Genomic DNA, 23771 nt, shown 5'->3' with positions numbered 1-23771 from the left:
ATGGCCCAAGTCTGATCCTTGTATTCCCAAGCCAGAAGCAGACATCAGTAGACTCAGAAGAAGGAAGAAACACCACAAGACCAGACACAGACATTCCAGATTTTCTCACAGGCAAATGAAAGACTGGCTCATGTGTTTGCTTTTTTGATAATTTTTTTTTTTGCTTCTGTTTTGGAAAAAATATACAAAAAAAAAAAGCCAAGAAGAACCAACATGGAAATGTGAGGTAAACATCCCAGTAAAAGTACAGAGGCTCCATTCTTTAAAGGAGACACACAGCAGTTATCACCATGCTAGAAGAATGAGATGCAGGAAAATCCTAGAAACAGTGAAAAATCATTTAATGAAGCCTTTGCCCCAGTTCTAGTCATTGCAAATGGGCTTTTTTTTTTTATGTTGTTCTTCCCATCCCCAACCCATACTTAATTGTCTTTGTAATGCTTAGACAAAGTTGTTAAATTGTAAAATAGCAGTTTTGATATAAATTCTGGTTGGCAGAATTTACAAAAAAAATGCAGACTGCTACTACAGACTCAGCTTGCTTTCTTGCTTTCTCTGTCTTTCTGTCTTCTTTTTTTTTTGTTTGTTTTTGACTTGTCAAAGCCCCTCAGAAAAAAAATACACTTTGGGCAGCAAAGCTGGCTTCTTGGCTATGCCAATCTGAATGCCAAGGAATGCCACCCCCTGTGAAGGAGTGGTGTCACTTTTCCTTTGCACCAGTGTCACTAGTTACCCCACAAATCTATGATGAAGTGATGAAACACTTAGAGCGCAGCCTCAGCCCCACAGTGGTGGCTGTATATCCCCATAGTCAATTCCTGAAGCCAGGTTTCACTGGGAGCTTCAGCTGGGCCTCAGGGAGGAATGAGGGTCTAGGGAGATGATATAGTCAGCTCACATGCTATCAGCTACTACTATAAATTTTGACATCCAGTCTGTCTATACTGCAGACCAAGGATGTTGTTTTAGTTATTCTTCAATAACTGGCACAATCACCCACACCAAAGCAATCAGGCTTTGATTCAGTGAGGTGCTTAAGGACATGCTTCTAGTCTGGAAACTGGGTGGTAACTGAAGTCCATAAATTCCTAGGGAACACTTAAGTAGCTCACTGAATCAAGGATGGATTTTTGTTTCTTGTTGATAGTATCATTCAGGTTAGATTCCTGATCACCATTATTTTAATATGAATTAAATATATGCAATTACTTCAGATCCATGCTGAGTTTACTCAGGTGAGAATCTGACCCAGCACTTCTTATGGTAAGAAAAGGTAAAAGTGATTTTTTTTCCCCCCAAGATATATAAATTCAAAACTGAGAAGAAAAAAATTTGTGTACAAATATCACATAACAACATCAACAATTCCATAGATGTAGTTCCTCAGTGCACACTTTAAACAAGAAAAGGGTTTTTTTTGTTCTTTTTCCATTTTGCTTTTAAAGTCTGGCATAATAATATTAAAGCTGACAAAAAATCAGGGCAAGCTACATCACTTCCTCATACAAAAAAAGTACAAAACATTAGCCTCTAACTAGACATAATATAATACTGGTCATCACAGTTAGACATTTAGTAACTGTGTGTCTTGGAGTATTTTACTGGAGGGTAGTAAAAAATAGCTTCGGCTGCCGATCTTCCATCTCAGGTTACTTCAGTCATAGAGGCAGAGTGATTCTGCAAAGAGGAAAAGGCAAACACGTGAATGTTTGTATACAGCAGTCTGGCACTGATGCACCCTAGTGTGCAAAAGCAACAGGAAAAACCCTTGCTCATAAAACCTGCGTTGTAGGTGTATGGTCATTAATTATAATTTAAGAAAAATTATCTAGTTGATTTCTAGTGGACATCAATAGTTAAAGTCTAGTCCCTACCTGCACTTCACAGTCCAGTAGCTATAAGCAGCTGACCAGACAAAATTTTTCTCACAGCCCATGAATATTTTCACCTGCTCAGCCCTTCTGTCATATACAACACAATGTGGATATATAAGTAGCACTTAGTTTCTGGACTATAAACCCATAAAGAAAACATCTAATGCACACAGTTCTGCAGATTTAGTGGAAAGTCTTCCAGTAAATCTTTGCCTAATCAAAATTGACTCTTCAATTAAGCCAAGTATTTCCGGACATAAGTGTTTTTCCTTTTTTTTTTTTTTTAATTCCTCTTTTCAGTTTATTTCACAAATTGTTTAATGAAAGTTGCTATTGATCTTGCCACACATCGCGTGTAGAGGAATGACAGGCCATCTAATAAAGAAAGTACAATTTAAAGAACAAATAAATACGGTGTATTTCAGATAACTCATAAACTACAATTTCTCCTTGTTCCCAGAATTTCTTGGCAGGTTGCATTGACTTGTCTGTTTTGAAAGGACTGGTTACAATGCAGTTATGCCAACACAAGTATTTGAAGTTAGTAGTTTTAACAGAAACACCATCAGTATTGATGTTCCCACTAGTTGTTTTTTGCAGGCTTGAAAGAAGGCTATTAGTTTATCTTCTGATGACTTAGAGATAGAAAAAAGTATATGATTTCTTCTTATTATAGAAGATACTAAACAGTAATAAGGATAAAAAGCCTAATCTCTAATATTTTTTGGGACAGAATGGTTTATCTTCAGGAAAGACTAAATCCCTCATATATGCCAGAAGTTTTCCATAATGTAATTAGGCAGAATTATTTTTACTTTTCTCTCAGTTTTCTATTCTTCTAAGCAAAAGTTTGTGAGGCATGTGAAATCCTACTTCTTTAGCTGTGGATGTGTATGGGGGCAGAAGATCTACAGTATTTGATGGTTTCAGGGATAAATGCCTTAACACAAACTGCCGTGATGCAGATTCACTCTGTTCAATGCGCTTGAAGTGAGGCATGTGTAGTTAGGTACAAAACAACTTTTTACTCTGCTGCAACAGAAAATATGCTTGGTGATGGTCTGGCTAAGAGGATGTACACTACCTGTGCACTCAGTGTCTCCAGAGGACTTTCCACTCTTGGAAAAGCCATTAGTGGCATTCCTCGTGGGTCTTCAGGCTTCGGTTTAGAAGGAGCTGCATGACTGCCCTTAAAGTTATGGACAACACATATCCCCTGTGTAATGCAGAAAAAAACCAGAGTGAGGTCAGTGTGTTCCATCCTCAGGAAAAGCCTGGAGGGGAAATTACCATGGGGGTCACAACTGCCAGTTTTTGCAAAGAATTTAACATGGATTTGGGTTCAAGGCATCATCTGTCTCAGCCTTGGGCTGCAGTGTGCTTACTGACACGGCTGGGCGCAATGACGGCCTTGGTGACGGACCATTCTCAGCCTTCTTACATTTTACACTGGACACAGCAGAGACCCCTATGTATGCTTTATCATCCCAGAACCACAGGCTACCCGAATGATGTCCTTTACTGGCCTAATACTCCCTTCCGACTCTGACTTTGTCACTTCCAAGCAGTGAACACAGTTCCGTGGATGGCTGGATCTCCCTCACATCTGGATGACACCATTTAGCACCATTCCTGCAACGCTTCCAGCACCACTGCTGTGGTGTTAATCCCACAAACCACTCGTTCATGCATGACCAGACTCACAGCATCCACACGATGATGGTGATGCCAATAAGTAACCATGTATGGCAGTGTGTGGCTTGAGGACATGGAAAAAAAAAGGTACACAGTTTGCTGATGGAGTGATTCCTACAGCCAGCTCCTTGCTGGCTCTTCCCCTTCACTGCCATAGACCCGAGAAAGAAGCAGGCTGCAGCCTGGGTGGGTCCTGTGCTAGCAGGATCTGTGCCAGGGATCTGACAGCACCCCTCTGGGGAGACCCCTTCCACCACTCTGAAATTCAGCTTGTGACACCTGCAGGGTGCCAGAAGGTCTGCAAGGCCAAAATGCTTCTGGAGACAGGCTGTCACTGCCACCAACAGGCACTGGGAGCACAGACAGATTGCCCTGGCCTGATAGATGGGGCAACTGCCTCTTAAATTGCATGGGCAAGATGTGAAGTGCCATTCCCAGTGGGAACCAGACAAATTATTCACATAAAAGTCAAGGAGATTCAGGTCAGAGGCTGTAGACATGTTTTTATCTGAAGAGAGCAGAGGACTAAATGACACTTGAAGGTTTGTTGTTGTTGCTGTTTTAAGTACAGAATAGAAAAATAAATCAGTGACAGGACAATAGAGATTTAAGAGATCTTTGAAACCTAATCCCTCCTGATGATGGGGATAAAGTGTCTGTTGCTATGAAGTGGATACTTTTGAAGCATATTTTGATTAATGGAACCAGGCACATTTCTTGGTAATAGTGAGAATGACCTGGACTGCTTGCTGCGTGCAGAAATCCTCAGCAAGAGACCTCTCACCAAACAAAACACTTAAACTACACAGCCCACAGGAGAGCTAGTTACACTCAGAGTCCGGAGAGATGCTCTTCACAGATTCTGCAGGAAGGCCTTTGATATATTTCAATGCGTTTGGTTATCCTGTGAGGGGGGGAAGGATTTCAGCTTGACTCTAAAAGCTGCAAAGTGAGGTGGTTTTGTCTCCAAAGGAGTTCATCCTGACCTTCCCTTCTATTGCACTTCTTTTATGGTCTGAGCACACATCACAGCTCAGAGCCCCAACCTCACATTTCACGCCCTGAACCTCACATTTTTGCCAGATACAAGGCACACAGAGGGGTTTTGCAACAGAAGTGTCCCAGAGAAGGAGTCTCAAGCAAGCCCTCCTTTTGAAATTGAAATCTACACCACCTTTTGCAGCATTTTCCAGAACAGATCAAGTAGGAACATGTGGAGTAATTAAAATAATTGAAATATATAAAACGTACAAATGCTACCATACTAGACTTATCCGTTAGTATGAACCTGATTTCATATTAGGATTTTCTCTGATAATACATTTAATTAGATGGGGCTAGAATTAGATCTTGCAGTCTACAAGCAATTAGCAAATTTTTTTTTTCATTTTTTTTTTAATCATGGTGTTTTTAAAAGGAATACAGAAGGACTGATGGACTTACCAGAAACAAGGCTACAGCAGTCCCCAGGATGAAGCCTGCAATCACGTCCGAACAGTGGTTTCGATACTCAGACACTCGATTTAGCCCAGTAAGGAAGGCAGCACACAGAGTTCCCAAACACAGCACGGGCTTGGCTAGCCTGCTACTCTTCGTTTTAATTGTGCTTGTGATGTACATCTGGAAGAAAGGGAAAGCCAAAAATAAAAAGGGGCTTCACCAGAAATGCATCTTTCCCACCCGGACAAATCCTAAATCAGTAAGGATGTGACAAACCCTCTCATTCATTAAAGAAAAAGGCATTGGAAAATGGAGGAAGAGATTTAAAGTCATTCACAGAACATTTTTAGGAGAACAAAACCAATACTGTCAAATGATGGAAAATATCCCCTTGCATTTACATACTTGACCTTTTCTGAGCAGGTATGCACAGGCTCAGCTTTGCTGATTTTGTGCAAGTACTGGCTCGAGTGGTGGCTAACATGTGCTCTGAATGCACATGACTAAATGTTTGCAAAGGGAGTCAGGAATTCATGCTTATACTCCTGGAGAAACTGTAATGTGCAGATGTAGTGCTTAGAATCTGTACGAACTAACTGCTCCAGTTTCCTGGATGGTATTAAGTTTAAGGAACAGAGAACATTGAGAGAAACCATTCCAGCCATTTTCCCTGCAAGATGAAAGGAAACACAGTATGAGAGAGGTTTCTTTCAAAACAGTGGATTTTGAGAATGTAATTCTGGAGCATGAAGTTTCACTATTTTCCAAATATTTTTTAATGAACCCCACATGTTTCTGGCAGTTTGTTGTTGTTTTTCTTGGTTTTTTTTTTTTTTTTTTTTTAAATACATTCTGACAGGGAGTAAAAATATGTGGGTCACAGTTAGCAGCCAGTCCTTAATTCCAGAGCTACAAAATAACAATGATCAAGCAAACTGAGCCTGATGGCAAAGCAATTAATTAAAATCCTTCTCAGCCAACAAGTATGTAAGCCTCCATGATTTCCAAAGCTTTGATAATTTGAGATGTTCCTGCTTGCTTTGCTTTTCACACCTGAACCTGACTGCAGCAGATGCCTTATGACAGCTAACAGTGAGCACTAGGCGGCAACCTTGCCCCAGCCTTGTCTGGCAGGTTGAGCTGCACCTACCACCAAAACTCACGTTAAGATTCTTTGGAAACAATAGGAAAAAAATAAAACCACTGCCACTGCGTGAATAATTACCACCCACCCTTTCACCCTGTGCACTCCTTCTAGTCAATTCAATCGAGCAATAGGGAGCCAGATTGCTTTCCTGTTCCCCACCGAAGCACGACTGCTGTTTGCAGCGTCCGAAGGAAAACCCATCACTTCTGTAAAGTAAGAATGCAGTCCTGCTGCAACAGCTGTGAACTCCAGCTGCAGGGAACAACCCACACAGGTTTGTTTCCTTACAGGTATGAGATGAAGCTGGATCTTTGGGTTCTCTTTGTCACAGATAGGAAGTATCTGTACTAGTACGTGTTTCACACGTCTCGGCAAGAAAATGTAAACTTGTAGTAAAAAGAATATTTTTAGCAATGAGTGTAATCAACCATGCAAACAGATTGCTGAGGGAAATCTGTTAAACCCCCGTGAGGAGAGTTTTAAACAAGACAAACTGTTTTCCCAGAGGGCGGGCTCCAGTTCATCCCTAAGTCACGCACTGAGTTCAGAAATAACTGGGAGAGCTGCTCCATTCTGATCAGACTTCCCAATCACTGCAGCTTGTTCTTTATTGTCCAGGCCCAAAAGCCAAGATATTTTTTAGGATTCTCACAGTGCCTACCCACCTTTAGAGCATGGTTTCAGAGTTTTGTGCAAGAGACCAAAATCTCAGTGAAAGACACTTACATATGGTTTCCGACATAGAGCAAATGTTCTTGAAAATTTCCCACAATGCTATTCATAGTGTAAATTTATTTACAAACTCTAAATGTCAAAACCAGGGAGGAGGAGGAGGAAAGAAGTGAATATACAAACATGTGTAGAACATATTAAAAAATAAACTACACGTGATTTAACTGTAAAATTTATCTCCTCAGCTTCTTCGCTGTGATCTTATCAGTACACTCAACTAGTGTATTTAGCAATATGCAGTGTGTGACAACAGCATTTATTGCATGTGATTCCTCTCCCATTTTTTTCAGAGAGACAAAATCATAGACAAGGAGGCTTTTTTGTCTGCAAGTTTAAAATAGACATATACTTATATTTTTATATATATATGCAAATATATGCATATATTTAGAACACATGTTATATTTATAATGAGAAAGGCAGTGGAAGAAATCTGTCTTGACCCTTCAGCAGAAAGTAAGGAGATTTGTGACAGTTTATTTCCCTTAGAAAGTTCAAAATTTCATACCAATATTGCAAAAGTCTATGTCCTAGAAGTTTTACAGACAATCTTTTCTTTTACCATAGAGATTCCTACAGTAAAAGAGAAGCAGAGCCTTTGACAATGATGCTCAGTGCAGCTGCTCAAGTGCCAAGGCCTTGAATTGATCACAGCTGCAGAAGGTATTTGCTGTGGTCTTCTCTGCTATTCAGCATTTCCAAATGTTGGAGGACTCATGCCCAGGTGTAGAGACCCAGAGAAGCTCACTACAGTCATGGGATGGATTGTGGTGGTGCATCTCTTTCCCCCTCCCGTGGCTGCACTCTGATCTGAAAAGTACTCGTTAAGCTTTGGCCTTGGCAAACAGCAGCTTGACTAAGCCTCTCTTGAGCTTATCAGAAGCACTGCCTGTTCCCAGGAACTAACAGGTGTCTGAGGGGGACCTGTTTTTTAACGAACAGCCTTGGAAAATTATTTTTCTTGCCTGAATAACAATCTAAGTGGAATCATATTTTTGTTGCTGAACTTTCAAAGAAAATTACTGATTCAGGTGGCAGCCAGGATAGAAAACTACCATAATTAAAGCCCACTCTTTTGGGACACCCTAAAGAAGGGTCCAAAGTGAGATCTTTTTGAGTGCTTGATTCCCCAAAGATAAGGGGGTAATGTGGATGTCTCAAACACCGATAACCAGATGGCCGTGGAGCCAACCAAGGACTGTTGGAAATAACAGACAAGAATTGTTGGTAATAACCAAGGACTGTTGTTATTAACACGGCCATGAGAAAGATCAAGTTTTGGCTGGAGAAGGGGGGCCAGGCAGAGATAGGGCATTTTTCTGTGACAAACAACCACAACACAGCACAGGAAATGGGTATGGGCTATAGGGTGGGATTAAGACTACCCAAGACCAAGACTGCATATGACAATTAATTGTCATAGAAAGTGAGAAACCCATCTTTGGGGTGGGGAAACCTGCCCATAAAAAGGTATCCTCCCAAGCCCAGGCAGTGCCCCCAGGACCCTGGACATCTCATGGGCTGGGCCAATGCAGGTGGATCAATGCTGAAACTAGGATTGACATCCCATCATCTGGATTGATACTGGAACATGGAACAGTGATCCCTTTTTCCAGCCATTTCTTTTTCCTTGGAAAAGGAACTTAAATTCCTATGTTTCTAAGTGCACAGCAGCTTGCACTGTGCACTTGGACTGCCATCTCTTCCTGGGATCATTCTGGAAGACTGATAAAACTTCTTTAGATGACATTCTTATTTTTTTATAAATATGGAAGCCAGGGCCTTTTCTCTTTCCCCTGCTTTAGGCATACAAGATTCATTTCCACCTGCAGAGATCACAGAAGTGATGCTCTGGGTTCTCCTCAGCTTCTTTAGCAGGTGACAAAGAAAAGTCCAGTTGATTAAATAGAAACCCCAGATTATTAAAAAACAAAAGACAAACACCCAAAACCCACAAAGCCAAATCAGTCACAGTGGGAGTGTTTTCAGTAGCAGAGCAATGAACAAGTGAGTACAGAGACACCTGCACAGAATACTTGAGGTTCAGCGAAGGGAGGAGACTCCCAGATCTCAACAGACATTTATAAAATGAAAACCAGTGTCTGTGCTGATTCCATTCTTCTGCCTCCTCACCTTGTACCTGTTTTATTTTTCTTGCTCCATGGCTCAATTCTCCAGCTTTATGAAAAACACAGCTATTACTAAGCAAATAACCTGTGTTTTATGTTCAGCAGGCCACATTATCATGCATATTAGAATCAGCAAGAGACTTCTCAAAAAATTGTGCACAGCACAGTTATTAAGCAAAGCTGGATATGAACAGTGCATTTCTTGTGTAATGCTCATGTTATTCCCAGCTGACAGACAAAGAAAAGACAAATGGCAACATTTTTAGTTCTAGAAGGTGACTTCAGACAGAGAACTGGGCTGGAATTGGACTGTTGTCTGAAATGGGCAAACTTTCCTGACCTTGTGGCTCAGAAACAGTTCTACATCCTGACTCCACCTGACATCTTCCTGTGTGAGAAATGCAGGCCCATCACAGGTACACTTAGAAGAGCAGAGCTCAGAAACACTGAACTACCTGGGGCTTAAGCACAGGAAGAAAAAACTGCATTCCCCTTCAGCTGTAGAAGTCAGCCTGTTTGGAGAAGGTTTGCCTTCCTAGGAAACAAGGGAGGCTGGGCTGGGAAAGTCCATGAAAGGATGTGATTAGCTTAGGACAGAACCAGGACTAAGCCTGACCCTGGAACTTCCACCTAAGAGTTTCTCGTGGTGCAAACAGCTGCTACAACCATGTTGAGTATATTGTGAACTGTATTTCACACATGGTTGCATATTGTTCAGAAGTAATGTACACAAAATGCCACAGGCTTTCAAAACATTTCCCAACCAATCCTGAGCAAAGAAGTTGTGGTTTATTTCTCCATCATTATTCATGCAACATTCAGTGCAAACAGATGGATATTGAAACAGCAGCGGGTGGATTCTTCATTTGAGAAGTAATAATGTGGTGTTTCATTCATCTGCTACCAAGAGCACAGGGCAAAATATTCAGTAAATACCCTGTCTTTAAAAACTTTAAGGCTTTTCTTGCATACTTATGACCTACAGAGAGACTCTGACACTACTTTGAGTAAAGCTGTAGGGGAAGAAAAGACCTAGGTTAATGCATTTTGAGATCAGAACCAGGCTAAGTCTTTAGATCTTTATGGTAAAACTAGTACGGTTTTCTGCTTTGTTAGTAAGATTCTTGGATTAATTTTCAAGCATCATAGAAATTTTAGCCAGAGAACACAAAGGAGCATCAGTCTGTTTCATCAGACTTTGTAAGACAGTGTCCTTTCTTGCCTGCATGGCAGGGTCACCTTGTTGGTGTGTCAGCTGGGGTGCATTTAGCTGTGATAACAACAAAATTCTGGCATTGACTTTTTTTAGAATCTTCTTTGCAACATGAGTCAAGGTCCTAAACAAGGGGAGCAAAATTCAGCCTAAGTTCAGACCCCCACTGAAATGGCACAATTTAAACTTTAAATGTTCAACAATACATGGCATGTGAACAAATGTAGCAGTACAGAAGCTGTTTAAGGATCAGCTTCATTTTAATGCTCATGAGACAGGGACAGGGAGAAGAGAAGATTGAATGAGAAAATCAGCAGCAAAGACAAGTTTAGGACCTCACGCCTCTACATGCAGTGCCTCAAAAGCAATGAGCATTTCATTTGCTTATACCAGGATTGGTAAAACGGAGAAGGGGATCTTCCCCTACTGACAAAAAAAAAAGCTGTCCCCAGAACAACCCTCTTTTTCTCCAAAAATCCATTGTAAGAAAAATGCCCCATCTAGGTGCACAAACAGAAACCTCTCATGCAACCTCTCATCAGTCATCACCGGCACCCACCGTGGCATATAAAGCTGAGTAGATGCTCAAAGCAGCATGTTTGGATGGAAAAGATCTCCTGGCCTTTTCAATCACCTCCACATCCCCAGTGCAGATGTTGCCATTGTTGATGAACTGGTGGTGGGCCCGACAGTCGTTTCCAGTGTAGTTGGGTTTGCACACAGTCAGGAAGTAGGGAGCCAAGTTCCCAGTCACAACCTGGCCAGCGTTTACAAAGATGTCAGTGGCAAAAAGTCCAAATGCAAACACTCCTGTGAGGAAAGATTAAAAACAGTGATTATTCAAACAGGTTTAGAAAATCTCACTATACCTGAGAGACATAATGAGAGTAGTATCATGTACTTAAAACAAATCTGTCACAAAAAAAGGGATCTCTGAACCTGAAAGAGCAGTGCAGTGCTGAGACACAATACTCCTCTAATATAACCACCTAGGATCAAGTACCTTTTGGATTTTGACTATTCACCATCTTGATATTGAAAAATTACAATCCTGACCTAGAAATACTTGGCATGTACTTTTGGAAGCACCCCAATGCTTTGCTCTGGAAGACAGCTGCATTCAGTTCATGCCACCGGGAGCACATAACCACAATCCTGTCAGATGAAGTATTCACTTCAATGCAGGAACTTTTCCACAGTTGTGAAGCGTCTCTTGATCAATACTGCAGTTGTCACATCCTTCACTGACTCCTCTTGAGTGTTATCAACACCTGCTACAGCTGCTATGAACTTATGAGGATCTTTCAGATGCAAGTAATACCTACATACCAGAGATACAGAACAGCAGGTTTGCAAAATACCAGACCCAAATGTTCTGAAAGATTAAATCAGCTCTCCTCTTCCCCTTCTCATCACTAAGGTTGATTAAACTGTCACAAAAACTTAGAACAAATAACTATTGTCTTCTGGTGTGGGAATATTGAGGGTCGTGCATTTTTGCTTTCTCCCTTCTGTAGCTCTGAAAGCAAAAGTCATTAAATTATAAATTAACTGAGATTGTTATGTATTTAAATATGACCAAGAGCTGGAGCTCCAGGGAAATCATCTTAGGAAAGCTGTGATAAAATCTTAAAAGCCGTACCACCATGACTGTAACATCTTCACTGCTTATCTATACTGAGTTAAAAAAAGATAAAAAGGCTGCTCTAGTCTGAGACACAAAAAATATGAGGGACTCAGCAAAATAATGCAGCATGTACCGACAGTAACATAAAATAAGACTGTAAATAAAATGGATTTGTTGTACAAGTGTTGAGTTACAAGTGTTGAGTGGGGCATGCCTGTGCCAGTTGGTCAGAGAGATGGTTTGGTGTTACTGGCACAGATCCCTCGCTGGGGTACTGATGGGAAGAGCCTTGCCCTTGGGCAACAGCCTGGAGGGGCTGCAGAGCCATTTGTCCTCACTATCCTCCCCCAAGGTTAGCAAGGAGCATCACACAGTGAGGATGATTCTGGGGGCTGAGTGTGTTACTATTCCTTATGCAAGTTTACTTTTATTTATTATTAATGAACTGGTACGTGATCATGGATTTAAAAAGCCAGTGGTGGCCAAAGAAGGAGGCTGCCTTCCTCTGGTTTTAGGCTTCTTTTCAGTGGTGTGACAGTTTTCCTCCCATTTATCTTTCTATGTTTGAAAGGAGAGAACACTGACACTGCTCCTTTATTTCCTTTATCCCTCTGGTAATATTTTAAATCCATGGTTTTCTACAGCCATCAGGAACATCTCACCTACATTACTCAGTGCACAAGCAAGTTCAAAGGAAAAAGGCAGAAGGGTATCTTTTCAGCCTGGTGAAACAGCTGAAGTTAGGACAGAGATGAGTCTTATTTTATATACATCACTCTGTCAAAATTTGAAATTTTTTTGGCACAGCTTGCTTTAAATGGCAACTTTCTGATGTTCTGTGCAAATTACAGGGAGTGCAGCGAGGATTATTACCCAGCCTTTTACAATAGTTAGAGGAAATTTAAGTGTCAGGCAGTCTGGCTCATGCTCTTTATCATGTAGGTACAAGCCAAGAACTGAGACATTTCAGAAACAGCTCGCGGGCTTCACAAAACTATTTCAGTCTCTAGGAAGTGCATATGTACAAAGGTACTTTTCTCCATTAAAGAAAGACATTTCAACACCTGCTTTTTATTAATATTTGGTAGCACAGAAAGTGCTGGCCCAGATGCAGCTGCCGAGGCCTGCAGTAGTCTGGAGAAGAGCAGAGCAAGCCATGGCTGAAAACTTTATCACATTCTGACTGTGGTGCATTTTGGCTGCTGCAATCCCTCTCTCACAGTTCTGCCAAGCTGTGCTCTGTGAAAATCACAGCTATGTGCAGCAATAAGTCTGGCTGGCAGGGATGTGACCCTCGCAGGCTGATTACACATCATGTCTCTGGAGACTTGGAGCAAGGGTTGTGATTGATTTAAAGGCTGTAATACCAGTGCGCCTGGGCAGTGGTGGACAGTCCCTGATGGTTTTTGTACCTCAGGAATCCATCTGTGCAATGGATTTGTTCAATGACCTACAGCAGCTAAACTAACTGACCAGAGCACAAAAATGCAGTGACGTGATTGCTAGCCTTTTAGAGGCAGACAAATTGCTCTGAAAGGCTCCATGGGAAGGGCAACTAGCCCCAGCTCTTCAGGGTCATACAGCTCAAGTCTGTCATATAATGCCAGAGAGAGAGAATGGGAGATGTGCCTTTTCCAGACTTTGACATTCAGCTGTAATGGGAGGTGGTGTCATCCTGCTCAGCAGCAAGAGCTTTATTTCAGTTTGCTCACTCTGGGCCAGAAAACCTGGGAATGAGCTGTAGTGCAGAACTTAGCATATGCTGAGAAAAGATGGGAACAGTGCAAGCCACATGGGAAGCAGACCTACAGCTGCTCACTAGCAGAAAGGATGAAGGTTAATTGCAATTACATAAAGCCAATCTTTCCCCTCAGCCACACGTGTCACATAGTCTGGCTGCAAAAAGAGGCCTTAAAGAAGGAGCAGAAGGTATGTCTGGAAAGGCCTTCTGACTTTTTCTCACTGTCCTGACTCTCAGCTGTATTTTGTCTCAACAGCAGGTAGAAAGAGGAGGTTAGAAGACAAAACAATAAGCAGAATGTAACTGGGAGTGATACTAGCTTAGGCCAGAGATAAGAGGGCAGGCTGTACTCCCTGCTACTTTCTCAGCTGCTCCAGAGTCCAAGAAAGCAAAGATCAGATTTTTACATATCTTCACCTCCAGTGAGAAAGCCCTTAGACAAATTAAATGTTCAAGCCAGAAAAAGAACAAACAAGGAAAGTCCTGTTGAAAAATGCTGAGGGCAGACAAAGTGAAGATTGACTTTCCAGATTCATGTCATCTGAACTAACACTTGCCTTGGCAGAAAAGTCTAAGTATTTAGCAGCTTCAATTTTTGAGTGCTTCATTTTTAATTTCTCCACTTACACATCCCTCTAAATGACTGTCAGAAAGTCCTTCATGAACCCCTGATTTCTGGGCTCTCACCCACATCCTACTCTCATGTTCTATCGCCTATCAAGCTCCTTGTGTGGCTGTTCATCAGTGTTACCACCTCCAGCTCTATTGCTTTTGCTAACAGACACACCTGCCCTGAAGAAGAATCCAGCTCTTCTCATTCACTGCAGCCTCTGTACAACCCTCTGTCCTCCCTGCAATTCATGCTCAAGCTCTCTTCTTCCACCCTGAATCTATGTAACCTCAGTCACTGCAGCTGCTTGTTGACTCCATGGAAACTCTCGCTATTAGAGGCATTTAAAATGCCTCTGATTTGAAAAAAAACCAAACCACTACCACAACAAAAATCAACAAAAACCCTCTTGGGACTTTTAGAAGAGCATCTGAAAAGACATCAGGAGGAGGGAAGTAAGAAGCCAGTGGGTGGAAATGAGAAGGCTTTATTACAGAAAGAACATGAAACCCTTAAGTAAAGTGACAAAAGAAACAATGCATTGAAGGGTTCACGAGACATCAGAAACTGGGCTCTTCAGTAACATATCATCATGTTTTCTACCAAGGATATTTATTTAGGCGCTTCTCTCTGTCCCAGTCAATTTTCTGAATTTGTCACTCTCAACTTAACTTGCTTGGAAAATGTTCCTATTTCACATGCACACTCACATTCACCTAACCCCTTTTCCACCCCCCTGTTTTTTAAGGAAGATTAGAGTTTCAGTGGAGAATGTCCATGGAAGGACTCAGGGCTCTATGGCAATGTTGATCCTCAACCCATCTCTGAATGTTTTGCTCTAAGAATCTTGTGCATCCAATAAAGCCATAAACTTATAGCCCTGTGACTCAGACTCTGCTAAATCACCCTTCATCATTACATCTTAAAGCAGACCTGTATCATTAATCCATTTTACAACAGGAGAGATGGGGGTTGCAGGGGAATTTATTGTCCTGTTGCCGTGGCATCAGGAACAGGCTCAACATCAAGCTTCCGAGTGCTCATAACCTCATCCCAGGATTGGCTTTGATCTTCTACCAAAGACCCCACAAAGCTCACTACTCCAGCTATCTACTACCTCTTGTGTCTACCCGCTTCACTTGTGGGCATCTGCCTGGATACTTGTTTCCCCCAGATATAAGAAGGAAGACACATGGTTTGACCATGCCAGAAGAAATTCAGTTCCCACTGCAAGAGTACTCTGGAGGCTCAAGACTCGTCCTGACAGCTGCACAGGGTATCTTCCTTCCTCACTGCTTTCACAACCACCAGTTTTCATCAAGGCAGCTGTCAGCTCAGAGCCTGGCATCAAAGGGAACAGTAAGGGTTGGTTTGTCCCCAGCACAGTGACCTTTTTCTCATTGTGGAGGTTCTTCTGTGATAAGATCTACAGTAGCTCAAGCTGCTGCGGCAGTTTAGGTTTGGGGCAACACTCCCAAATACAGCTTGAGCCCTATGGAAAGGCAGCCAGTTAATAACAGAACATGTAGTGTTTCACAGCAAACTTCAGATGCAAGGCAGACAGAAGGACAGGGTCAGGTAAGCAGGTGCTCAGGGAATTGACATCAGAGCTCTGGGGTGTATCTATCCTATTACAACAAACTCAATGTGTGTATAAATCTTGTAAACCTTTATTTGCTGAACTAAAGTCTTAATTGGCTGAAATAAAGCCCTAATTTCATTATTTAGCGGCCCACTGTGAGGTGTCACCATGCTTTAGATTAAGTTGTCAACTTAATCTATCTGCACCATTTGTTAATGGCAAATTATGCGCATCCAGAGTAAAATCCACTGGTAACAAGCTGATGAAGCATGCTGTATTTCTAGATATCTGAATTAGAAAGGGGCTACTTGCATGTTATCAGGGCTTTGCAGGTAGACAACTTAATCACGTGGATTAGAAACCTAATATAATGAAATGCAACACAATACATACTGCAGTCACCCTGTCGTAGTGGGTCAGGGAGGTCTGAATCCCTGATCGTGGGGGTATGATAGCAGCTGTACATAAAGGACTAAAACCTTGACTGAAACAATTCACTAAAATGTTTTATGACCTCTATTTGCAATACAAAGCATGAAGCAGAACGCAGAAGCAAATGCAAGGTGGAACAATGTTAACAAAGTGCTGTTATGGGAAGCTGAATGGGAAATTACAAGACAATGAATAAACATACACAAAAAAGGCTGTGTATGCTCAAGTTGGGAGACAGGGAGAAGAGGGAGAGGTCCAGGAAACAGCCACTCTTGCCACTTAGTTTCGCAAAGGTTCAGCACATAAACAGCAAGTTTTGGCATTAGAAATTGGTGATAGAACTGCTGGGAAGGGTGGGGAGAGGAGGGAAGAGAGAGGATGTGACTAAAGTAAAGCAGTGCAGCAGCAATATATCAGAAAAAACTGCTCTAGTTTGACCTCAGAATCTTTTAAAAAAAAGTCTGTGAAAGCAACTGTAAAAGATAAAGAGGAAGATGGAACAAATTGCAGCATACATCAAAGTCTGATGTTTCCAAGCTAAGCCAGCTTTTTTCCACTGATAAAGAAACTGGTTTTCTAAATATAGGAAACAGCAGGTTTCACGAGTCTAGGCTGCAATACAGGATTTGATACACACTGCAGCAAGGTGAGAGGCAGACCTTTGCCACAAAAGCAAATGTCTACCAGGATGAAGGATTCATGCCAGGGCTAGGAAGCAAGAAGAAATTGTGGTTCTGCTTCCTGTAGACAAAGACTCAGGGAGAGATTTAATACAAAGCTCAACATTCAGAGTCACAACTAAACTCAGGACAGAAGGCTCTTAGAAACAAACATGTGCTGAGACCTTGAGGAGAACGAGGAGACAATCAACAGAGAGCACAGTAAACAAGATAGGAAAAAAATGGGACAGAAACATGGGGCTTTGCCAGCATTCCAGAAAAGCTGTAGGTTTTTTGTTTTGTTCCACTTTCAAAGTGCAAAGAAGTGCTTAATTCTGTATATGTGAAGGAAAAGCAAGAGGTGAAAAGCAAATCTAGCACCAAACGCAAAACATCCAATGGACATTATATGAGAAGGGTCCTTATCTTTCACAGGACTGAAAGACAGCTTGAAGTTTCCATTTTTGCTTCTCTTTCCTTGCAAAATATAAATGAATGTTCAATGAAGTATCTATAGCTTTCTGTTTGTTTTGTGGAAAGCACATTTAGGCTACTATTCTTAAAATCCCATCCTTTCCCTGCAACTTCCACTACAGAGTTAGGGAGGGAGAAAAAGCCTCTTTGCCTTTCTAAAATTTGGGAGCAGCAACTCTTAAAGTTCTCCATGATGTGCCTTGCAGGGCCAGACAGTAGTGTTCATTTTTCCTGACACATGAGCACCTAGACACATTGCAGGATTTTTCTCATCCTTTTGAAAAATATAAACTGTAATGCCTTATAATACATTTTTCAAAGCAGTTAAATTACTGCTTTTTGAAGGTTCTCATTAAGACTTGCTTAAACATCTGGGTACCAAAACTAAACTGGCAGCAAACTTTTTGCCACAAGCCAGACTCCTTGCTAGGGAAGAGAACTTGCAAGAGAACTTAGTTAATCAGCTCTGTAACTTTTGGCCCTAAAGTTTATCAAGAGAACACACCCAGAGAAATCCATGTAGAAGCAACCTAGTTGTCTTTGCACAGCCAGGCACCTGGGAAGCCTCATTTTGCAGGAAGCAGCTGTATGGAGCTAACTTCCCTGGATCATCCAGGCAAAGGGTACAGCTGCTCAGTCTGTGCCATGTTTTCAAAACGCAGGCAAAATGCAAAATGAAAAACATGCACTTATCTTCAGTTCCTTTCACAAATTATTTCATCCAACAAATTCTACTTCTCTCATTTCACTGCAGAGGCAGGGAAAAGGTTTCAGAAGAAAACAAGCACATAGTGTAGTTTAAGACAAGGCAAAGACTTCAAGCCGTTTTTAATAATATTAACTTCATTTTTCTCAGGAAAACAAACACAGCTGCAAAACCAAGATTCATTTCCCTAGCATGGTTTATGTCCTACTACTCTCTGAGAGTCCACTGTATCATTGCTATCCCCTTCTCTTCCACCAGAAGAGAAACAACAGCATGAATTTTTAAGAATAAAGCTAACTGTAAGAAAACATACTGAGCAAATGCTTAGCCTCCATGATCTAAGGACTTTTAGTGCTGACCCCGCAGGCAAGAATGTTTGATTGGGACTTTGCAACATGCCAAATGTGCTGGAACAGTCAAAAAGCCCTGAGTGGCACAGTGGACATTGGTACCCTGCTTCTCTCTTAATGGCAGTTTGCTGTCCATCAATGTGTCCTGGAGGTTATGTAAAGTTCAAGGGTGTTTCACTTTTAACTTCATTTCTGTGTCTTTTTGCACCCACCAGCAGCACATAGACCAGGCCCAAGTAACAAACCACAGGTGGTTTGCTTTCACCCCCATGGTGGCAGAAGGGACATTTCGCTCCCTGCCTTCCATGCATAAAGCAGGAGGCACAGAGGGAGGCGAGGGAGGAAGAAAACTACGGTTCTTCCTCCTTTGCAGCATATATTTGCTGATAACGAATATGCTAACACAGGGTAAGACCTTCAACTCCATGCTCTGAGGAGGTACCCTGCCTGCAGCCAGGGATGTGCTCCATGGAAGCAACACAACACTTGCCACAGCCACAGCAGATATTTTTCATTCCAGGTAAAGCTCAGAAATTCAGCAGTGGCAGGGAAGAAGCGCCCCAGGTACTCTCAGCATTTTTCCCCCATTGCTTCTTGTAAGTCAGACCATGAGCTGGGGCTCGGCTCTCTGTGAGGGGCAGTGTGTGAGGGTGCTTCACTTCTAAGAGTGCACGAGGAGGGCAGTGCCATGATGCTCTGTGGGCAAAGCCCCTCTTGGCCAGCGGGGAGCCATCTGAGGAGCCACTGGCCCATGCCAGCAGCCAGACATCCCATCCCACATGTGAACTTGGGACTAATCAACAGTGTGAAGAAGGTAAAGCGGTTTGCAAGCACCATGTAAAGCAACCTCTACGTGGTTTAATGACAGAACTTAATTTCTCAGCAATTAACTCAATGGAAGCTCTCAGAAAAAGCAAATACAATGAAAGTAATAATATTATTTTGAAGTGAACTCTGGGCTTTTTTATGCTGTGCTCAGCTGAACATTATGTGGCAGAGTTATGGATGTTAAAATTAGAGCTGAAAAGAAAAATGCCAAATAGATGAGCTAGTGAGGACCAATTTGTAAGTAAAATGGGTAGCTCACATAAACTAGCAGTGATGGATTCATTCATATAAGGATTTGATTGGTATAACCTTTCTTTAAGGGTCTCAAAAAAGCATTAAGCTCAGCAGAATATGATCTAAACCAGCTCCAGCCAGCATGATATGGCAAATTTTGAAAGTTACCTTGCAAATCCTATGGGGAATATCCCTCTAAGGTGGAAGATGCCTGCAAAGATTTCACAGCTTAATTAATTTTGTGATGTGCTTTGGCGGGGTGTTTCATTCTGGTTTGGTTCAAAGAGGGTCCAAGTTGCAGTACACAGGATGCTTACCTATAAAACGTATTATTCTTCGAAGCAGTGGGTTCAGGTAACAGCACTCTCCAGTCAAAATAGTTTTCTCTTGAATAATGAGGGTTTCTCGGGTAGACTTTATGAAATACATGGATATCTCACCAATAAATATCTGCCGGGAAAGGGAAAGAAACAGAAGGTTAAAAATTATATGAGCAAGCATTAAAACATGGGTGACTAGTTCCAGCCCACTGACAGTCCTACACAGCAGTGTGTTTGGGGACACTGCACTTACACTGTGGGGCTACTCAGCATGAGCTGACACAGACCCAGCTCCCACCTAGGAGAGGGTTCATTCTTGCACTCAGTGTTACAGAAACCCAGAGGAGCTGACTTTAATCATAGGGTGGATTGTGATGGTGCATCTCTCCCCCCTCCCCTGACTGCCCTATGAGCTGAGAAATGCTCATTAAGCCTTAGCCTTGATGAGCTGCACCTGGACTAAGCCCCTCTTGAGCATATCAGAATCATTGCTCCCAGGAGCTCCTGCTGTCTAACGAGCACCTGTTTTTTCACAAACAGCCTTGGAAACTTATTTTTCTTGTCAATAACAGCCCAAGTGAAATAATATTTTTGTTGTTGAACCTCCCACAAAAGCTACCAAGTTGAATTGTGCTCAAGGTGGAAAATTACCATAACTAAAGCCCACTCTCTTGTGACCCTCTAAACAACAGTTCAAAGTGAGATCCTTTTTGAGCTCTCAGTTCCCAGAAGATAAGGGGGTAATGTGGATGTCTCAAACACTGATAACTGGATGCTCATGGAGCCAGCCAAGGACTGTTGGTAACAACAGACAAGGATTGTTGGTAATGACCGAGGACTGTTGTTATTAAAATGCTGTGAGAACAAGATTTGACTAAATGTCCTGTTTGACTTATCAAAAATGAAGTCTCCAGAGAACCACTGCTTATGCTGTTAGCAGTGCTTATGTATTGCATACTTTTGTGTGATCTGGTCATTCATGCTTTTTATAAATGTAATAGCTGCTTCCGACAGGAGTAGGATCATTATTTCTTAAGCACTTAGAACTAATTTAGTTCTGTTGCACTGAGGCCTATCTACCCTCATTAAAGCTGGACAGAATTTAATCACAGGCTTTAGAGGCAATGATAGTCCACACACAGCAGGAACTTCTGAAAATATCACCTATCATGTTCTGTCAGCAGGCTTTAGAAAGGGAAACTGGGAGCCTTTCAGAAAGACAGAGTTTGCAATTAAAGTCTTTAAAATAAAAAAGCCTGCCTGAAATGGAATAAATGAGCTTTTAAGGGGGAGCATTCAAAATTATTAATTTAATACATTATTACAGGACACACACAAGGGAAATCCATAGTGTTAGGGAACAGTCAGAGAAATACATAACAAAAGTGTTTGTGTACAGACACACATGGGGTGGCACAGACACCTGGAGTTAGTATAAATGTCAAGGATAAGTCACCTTAGTTCACTTTGACTGCTGGAATGGTGTGTTGTTTCAAGGGCAACAATTTATCCTTATTAAGCCAGATGAGCGTCCTTATTGATTATTGACATTCAAGCCAAGTATGCTCAACCTCTTTATAATTCTACCCGCTGATGGCGAGAGATGTGGAGCTGTAAAATGCGTGTCGATAATGGCATCTGGAGGGGAGCTGATGCATGGGAGCTGCACTGAAATATTGCCTTTATCCCGTTTCACTCCATCTGCTCTTAACAGAATTGGCAAGCAGTTCAATAAGCTCAGCTCACTAACGACGGGGCTGGGAATTAAGAAAAAGACCATCCGCACTAAAGCAGTTTGAAAGTGACACTCTGTTTCAAACCGTTTATTATTTGAATTATTATAATGTTCAGAAGTTTGAATTACTGCTTTGGCTCTCTGTCTGCCCGGGGCTGTACATACACACTGAGAGACAATTCACACCCTGAGGGAATTCTACTCTATGCAGACAGGGGCTACTCGGCTTTAAAACGTCCTAAACTTTTCAAATAAGAGAGACTTAGGTATAAAACATACTAATAGTCCTCCTGTAACAATACATACATCTTTAAGCTTCCTTTGCATCAGAAGTTAACGGAGTATTTTTCCTGCTTCAATTCCCATCTTTGTTTCCATAAATCTAGCTGTCTGGCATACTCCTAGCAACTCCCATGTGCATAGATTAGTTCCACTTAGATTTAGGAGTAAATTTTGCCAGGCTGTAAATCTGTTCAGTTCCATTCCACTGATTTAAGCAGAGTTATCCCAGATTTCCTACAGCATAACAGTTAAAAATTTGATTTTTTTTAAAGTGAATACTGCCTTCAGTTTAATGCAAAATTTATGTATATGGCAATAAAGTTGTGTTTGTGTGGAGATACAAAGTGATTCAACATAAGTGGATGATTCTTGTCATGTCATCTCTGGCACTGAATTTAGTTGCTGAAATTTGTTCTTATGTGCTTAATATGGGATCTCTAGAAAGTCAGCCTTACTGTTTCCTAAAATTTCAATGGGCAATTGGACACCTGATTCTGAAAGCTAGTTCATCTGTGTGCAGTTGAATGTGGTCTGAATAGCTCTCAAAGAACTTGTATTTTTTTTTCTCTCCAGGCATTTCTGAAATCAAGTAACTCCACTGATTCTTGTGATTTAAAACCTGATGATTCTGCGTGATTCATGCGGGGTCCACATCCAGCCAAGTTGTCCAGCTGGCCTCCCAGAATCAATCACCAGCACTACTGAGTGCCTCAGCTGCTGCCAAAACAGAATCAGCACTCCAGGAATGGTTACAAATCAGTTCTATATCTGAAATCCAAATATAGATTCTGTATATAAATATGGGTGGAAAAAGAAAAGAGCAAGCAAACTGCTTTTATTTCCATTTGGGAAAACAATGCAAGGTTAGTGAACTTCAGTATCATATTGGTTTAATTAGATAGTAGAAATGGCAGGAGAATTGCACTGAAGGTTGGGGATTGAAAGCACAAGTGATCTGCAGTCTGCCGTGGTGTAGGTAATAGGGAAGCAAAGGTAGTGCTCTGGATGTATTTTTGTTCTTGTTTGCCTGAATGCAACAGCAGCTCATCTACACTGAGAACATTATTGCTTGAGAACCCTTGCTCACATTCCATTTCATATTACTAGCAGGTAAAAATACAAGGATGACTCAAAGCCCCAGTATGAATTAGAAGTACCTGCCCAGAAGTAATTTTTACTCTGATGATTTCAACCTCTCCAGTGACAAAACTTCTACAATTTTCCCTGCCTTCCAATTACTGGCAGTGTCACCAAATACTTGTCCCTCAATGTTCAGCTCTCAAAGCCCTCTGCTGCACATGCTTTCCTTATTTCCTGGCTCATCCTGACCCAGCGGATAATAAAATTATCTGTCCATTTTCCTCTTCAACAGTCTTTTATCCATAGTAGTCCTTCAGCTGACATTTTCAGACAGTGAAATGTCTCATCTTCCCCTTTCAAGTTCCCAGCACAGCATTAGCACCTGATACTCCCTCCACTCCTGTACAGATTACCAACAATTTGTAAATTTAATTATCAGTTTAATCAACAAAACAGTGGTACTATTGCTTTTAAAGGGACATGGAGTATTTTTTTTTCCCCTACAGCACTTTCTGATAAGCTCGCACAAAGGATCATTTGCACAACTTTGTTCCCAAAAAAAAAAAAAGAGGTGAACTTCAAGAAGACCTCTTTCTGTGAGGATAAACTACGATAAAACTATCCAGGAATGTGTCTGTGGTACAGCCAAGAGGAGGTTGCAGACAGCGTCATCTTAGAGCTGCCCTCCTGTGGTAATTGTGCAGTGGGGCAAGGATGGAGAGCCGAACTGAAGAGTAACTACTGATGGCGCTGACTGCCACGGATGGGCCCAGCTTTTAACCCCATTTGTTCCTTTTATCAGTTTTTCTCATTCAGGACATTGGCCTTGTGCCTCAATTCAAATCCTGTAGCAAAGCTGAGGACTGTGTCCCTTCCTCACT

General features: G+C 41.6%; 1 protein-coding gene across 4 annotated transcripts in view; it reads right to left on the bottom strand.

The window, feature by feature from the left end:
• Positions 1-397: 397 nt before the first annotated feature.
• Positions 398-23771, bottom strand: part of PLPPR1 (phospholipid phosphatase related 1) — a 115481-nt gene continuing 92107 nt past the window's right edge. For all 4 annotated transcript variants that reach the window (XM_048290712.1, XM_048290715.1, XM_048290713.1 and 1 more), the window contains exons 4-8: positions 19791-19923; positions 10790-11040; positions 5013-5189; positions 2959-3090; positions 398-1677 (exon numbers count right to left, since the gene is read on the bottom strand). In XM_048290712.1, coding sequence (XP_048146669.1) covers positions 1645-1677; positions 2959-3090; positions 5013-5189; positions 10790-11040; positions 19791-19923 — 726 coding nt within the window. In that variant the 3' untranslated portion in view covers positions 398-1644. The remainder of the gene's footprint in view (positions 1678-2958; positions 3091-5012; positions 5190-10789; positions 11041-19790; positions 19924-23771) is intronic.

The sequence above is a fragment of the Corvus hawaiiensis genome, chromosome Z, assembly GCF_020740725.1.
Source record: "Corvus hawaiiensis isolate bCorHaw1 chromosome Z, bCorHaw1.pri.cur, whole genome shotgun sequence".
Classification (NCBI taxonomy): domain Eukaryota; kingdom Metazoa; phylum Chordata; class Aves; order Passeriformes; family Corvidae; genus Corvus; species Corvus hawaiiensis.
This window is presented reverse-complemented; position numbering and strand designations above follow the sequence as displayed.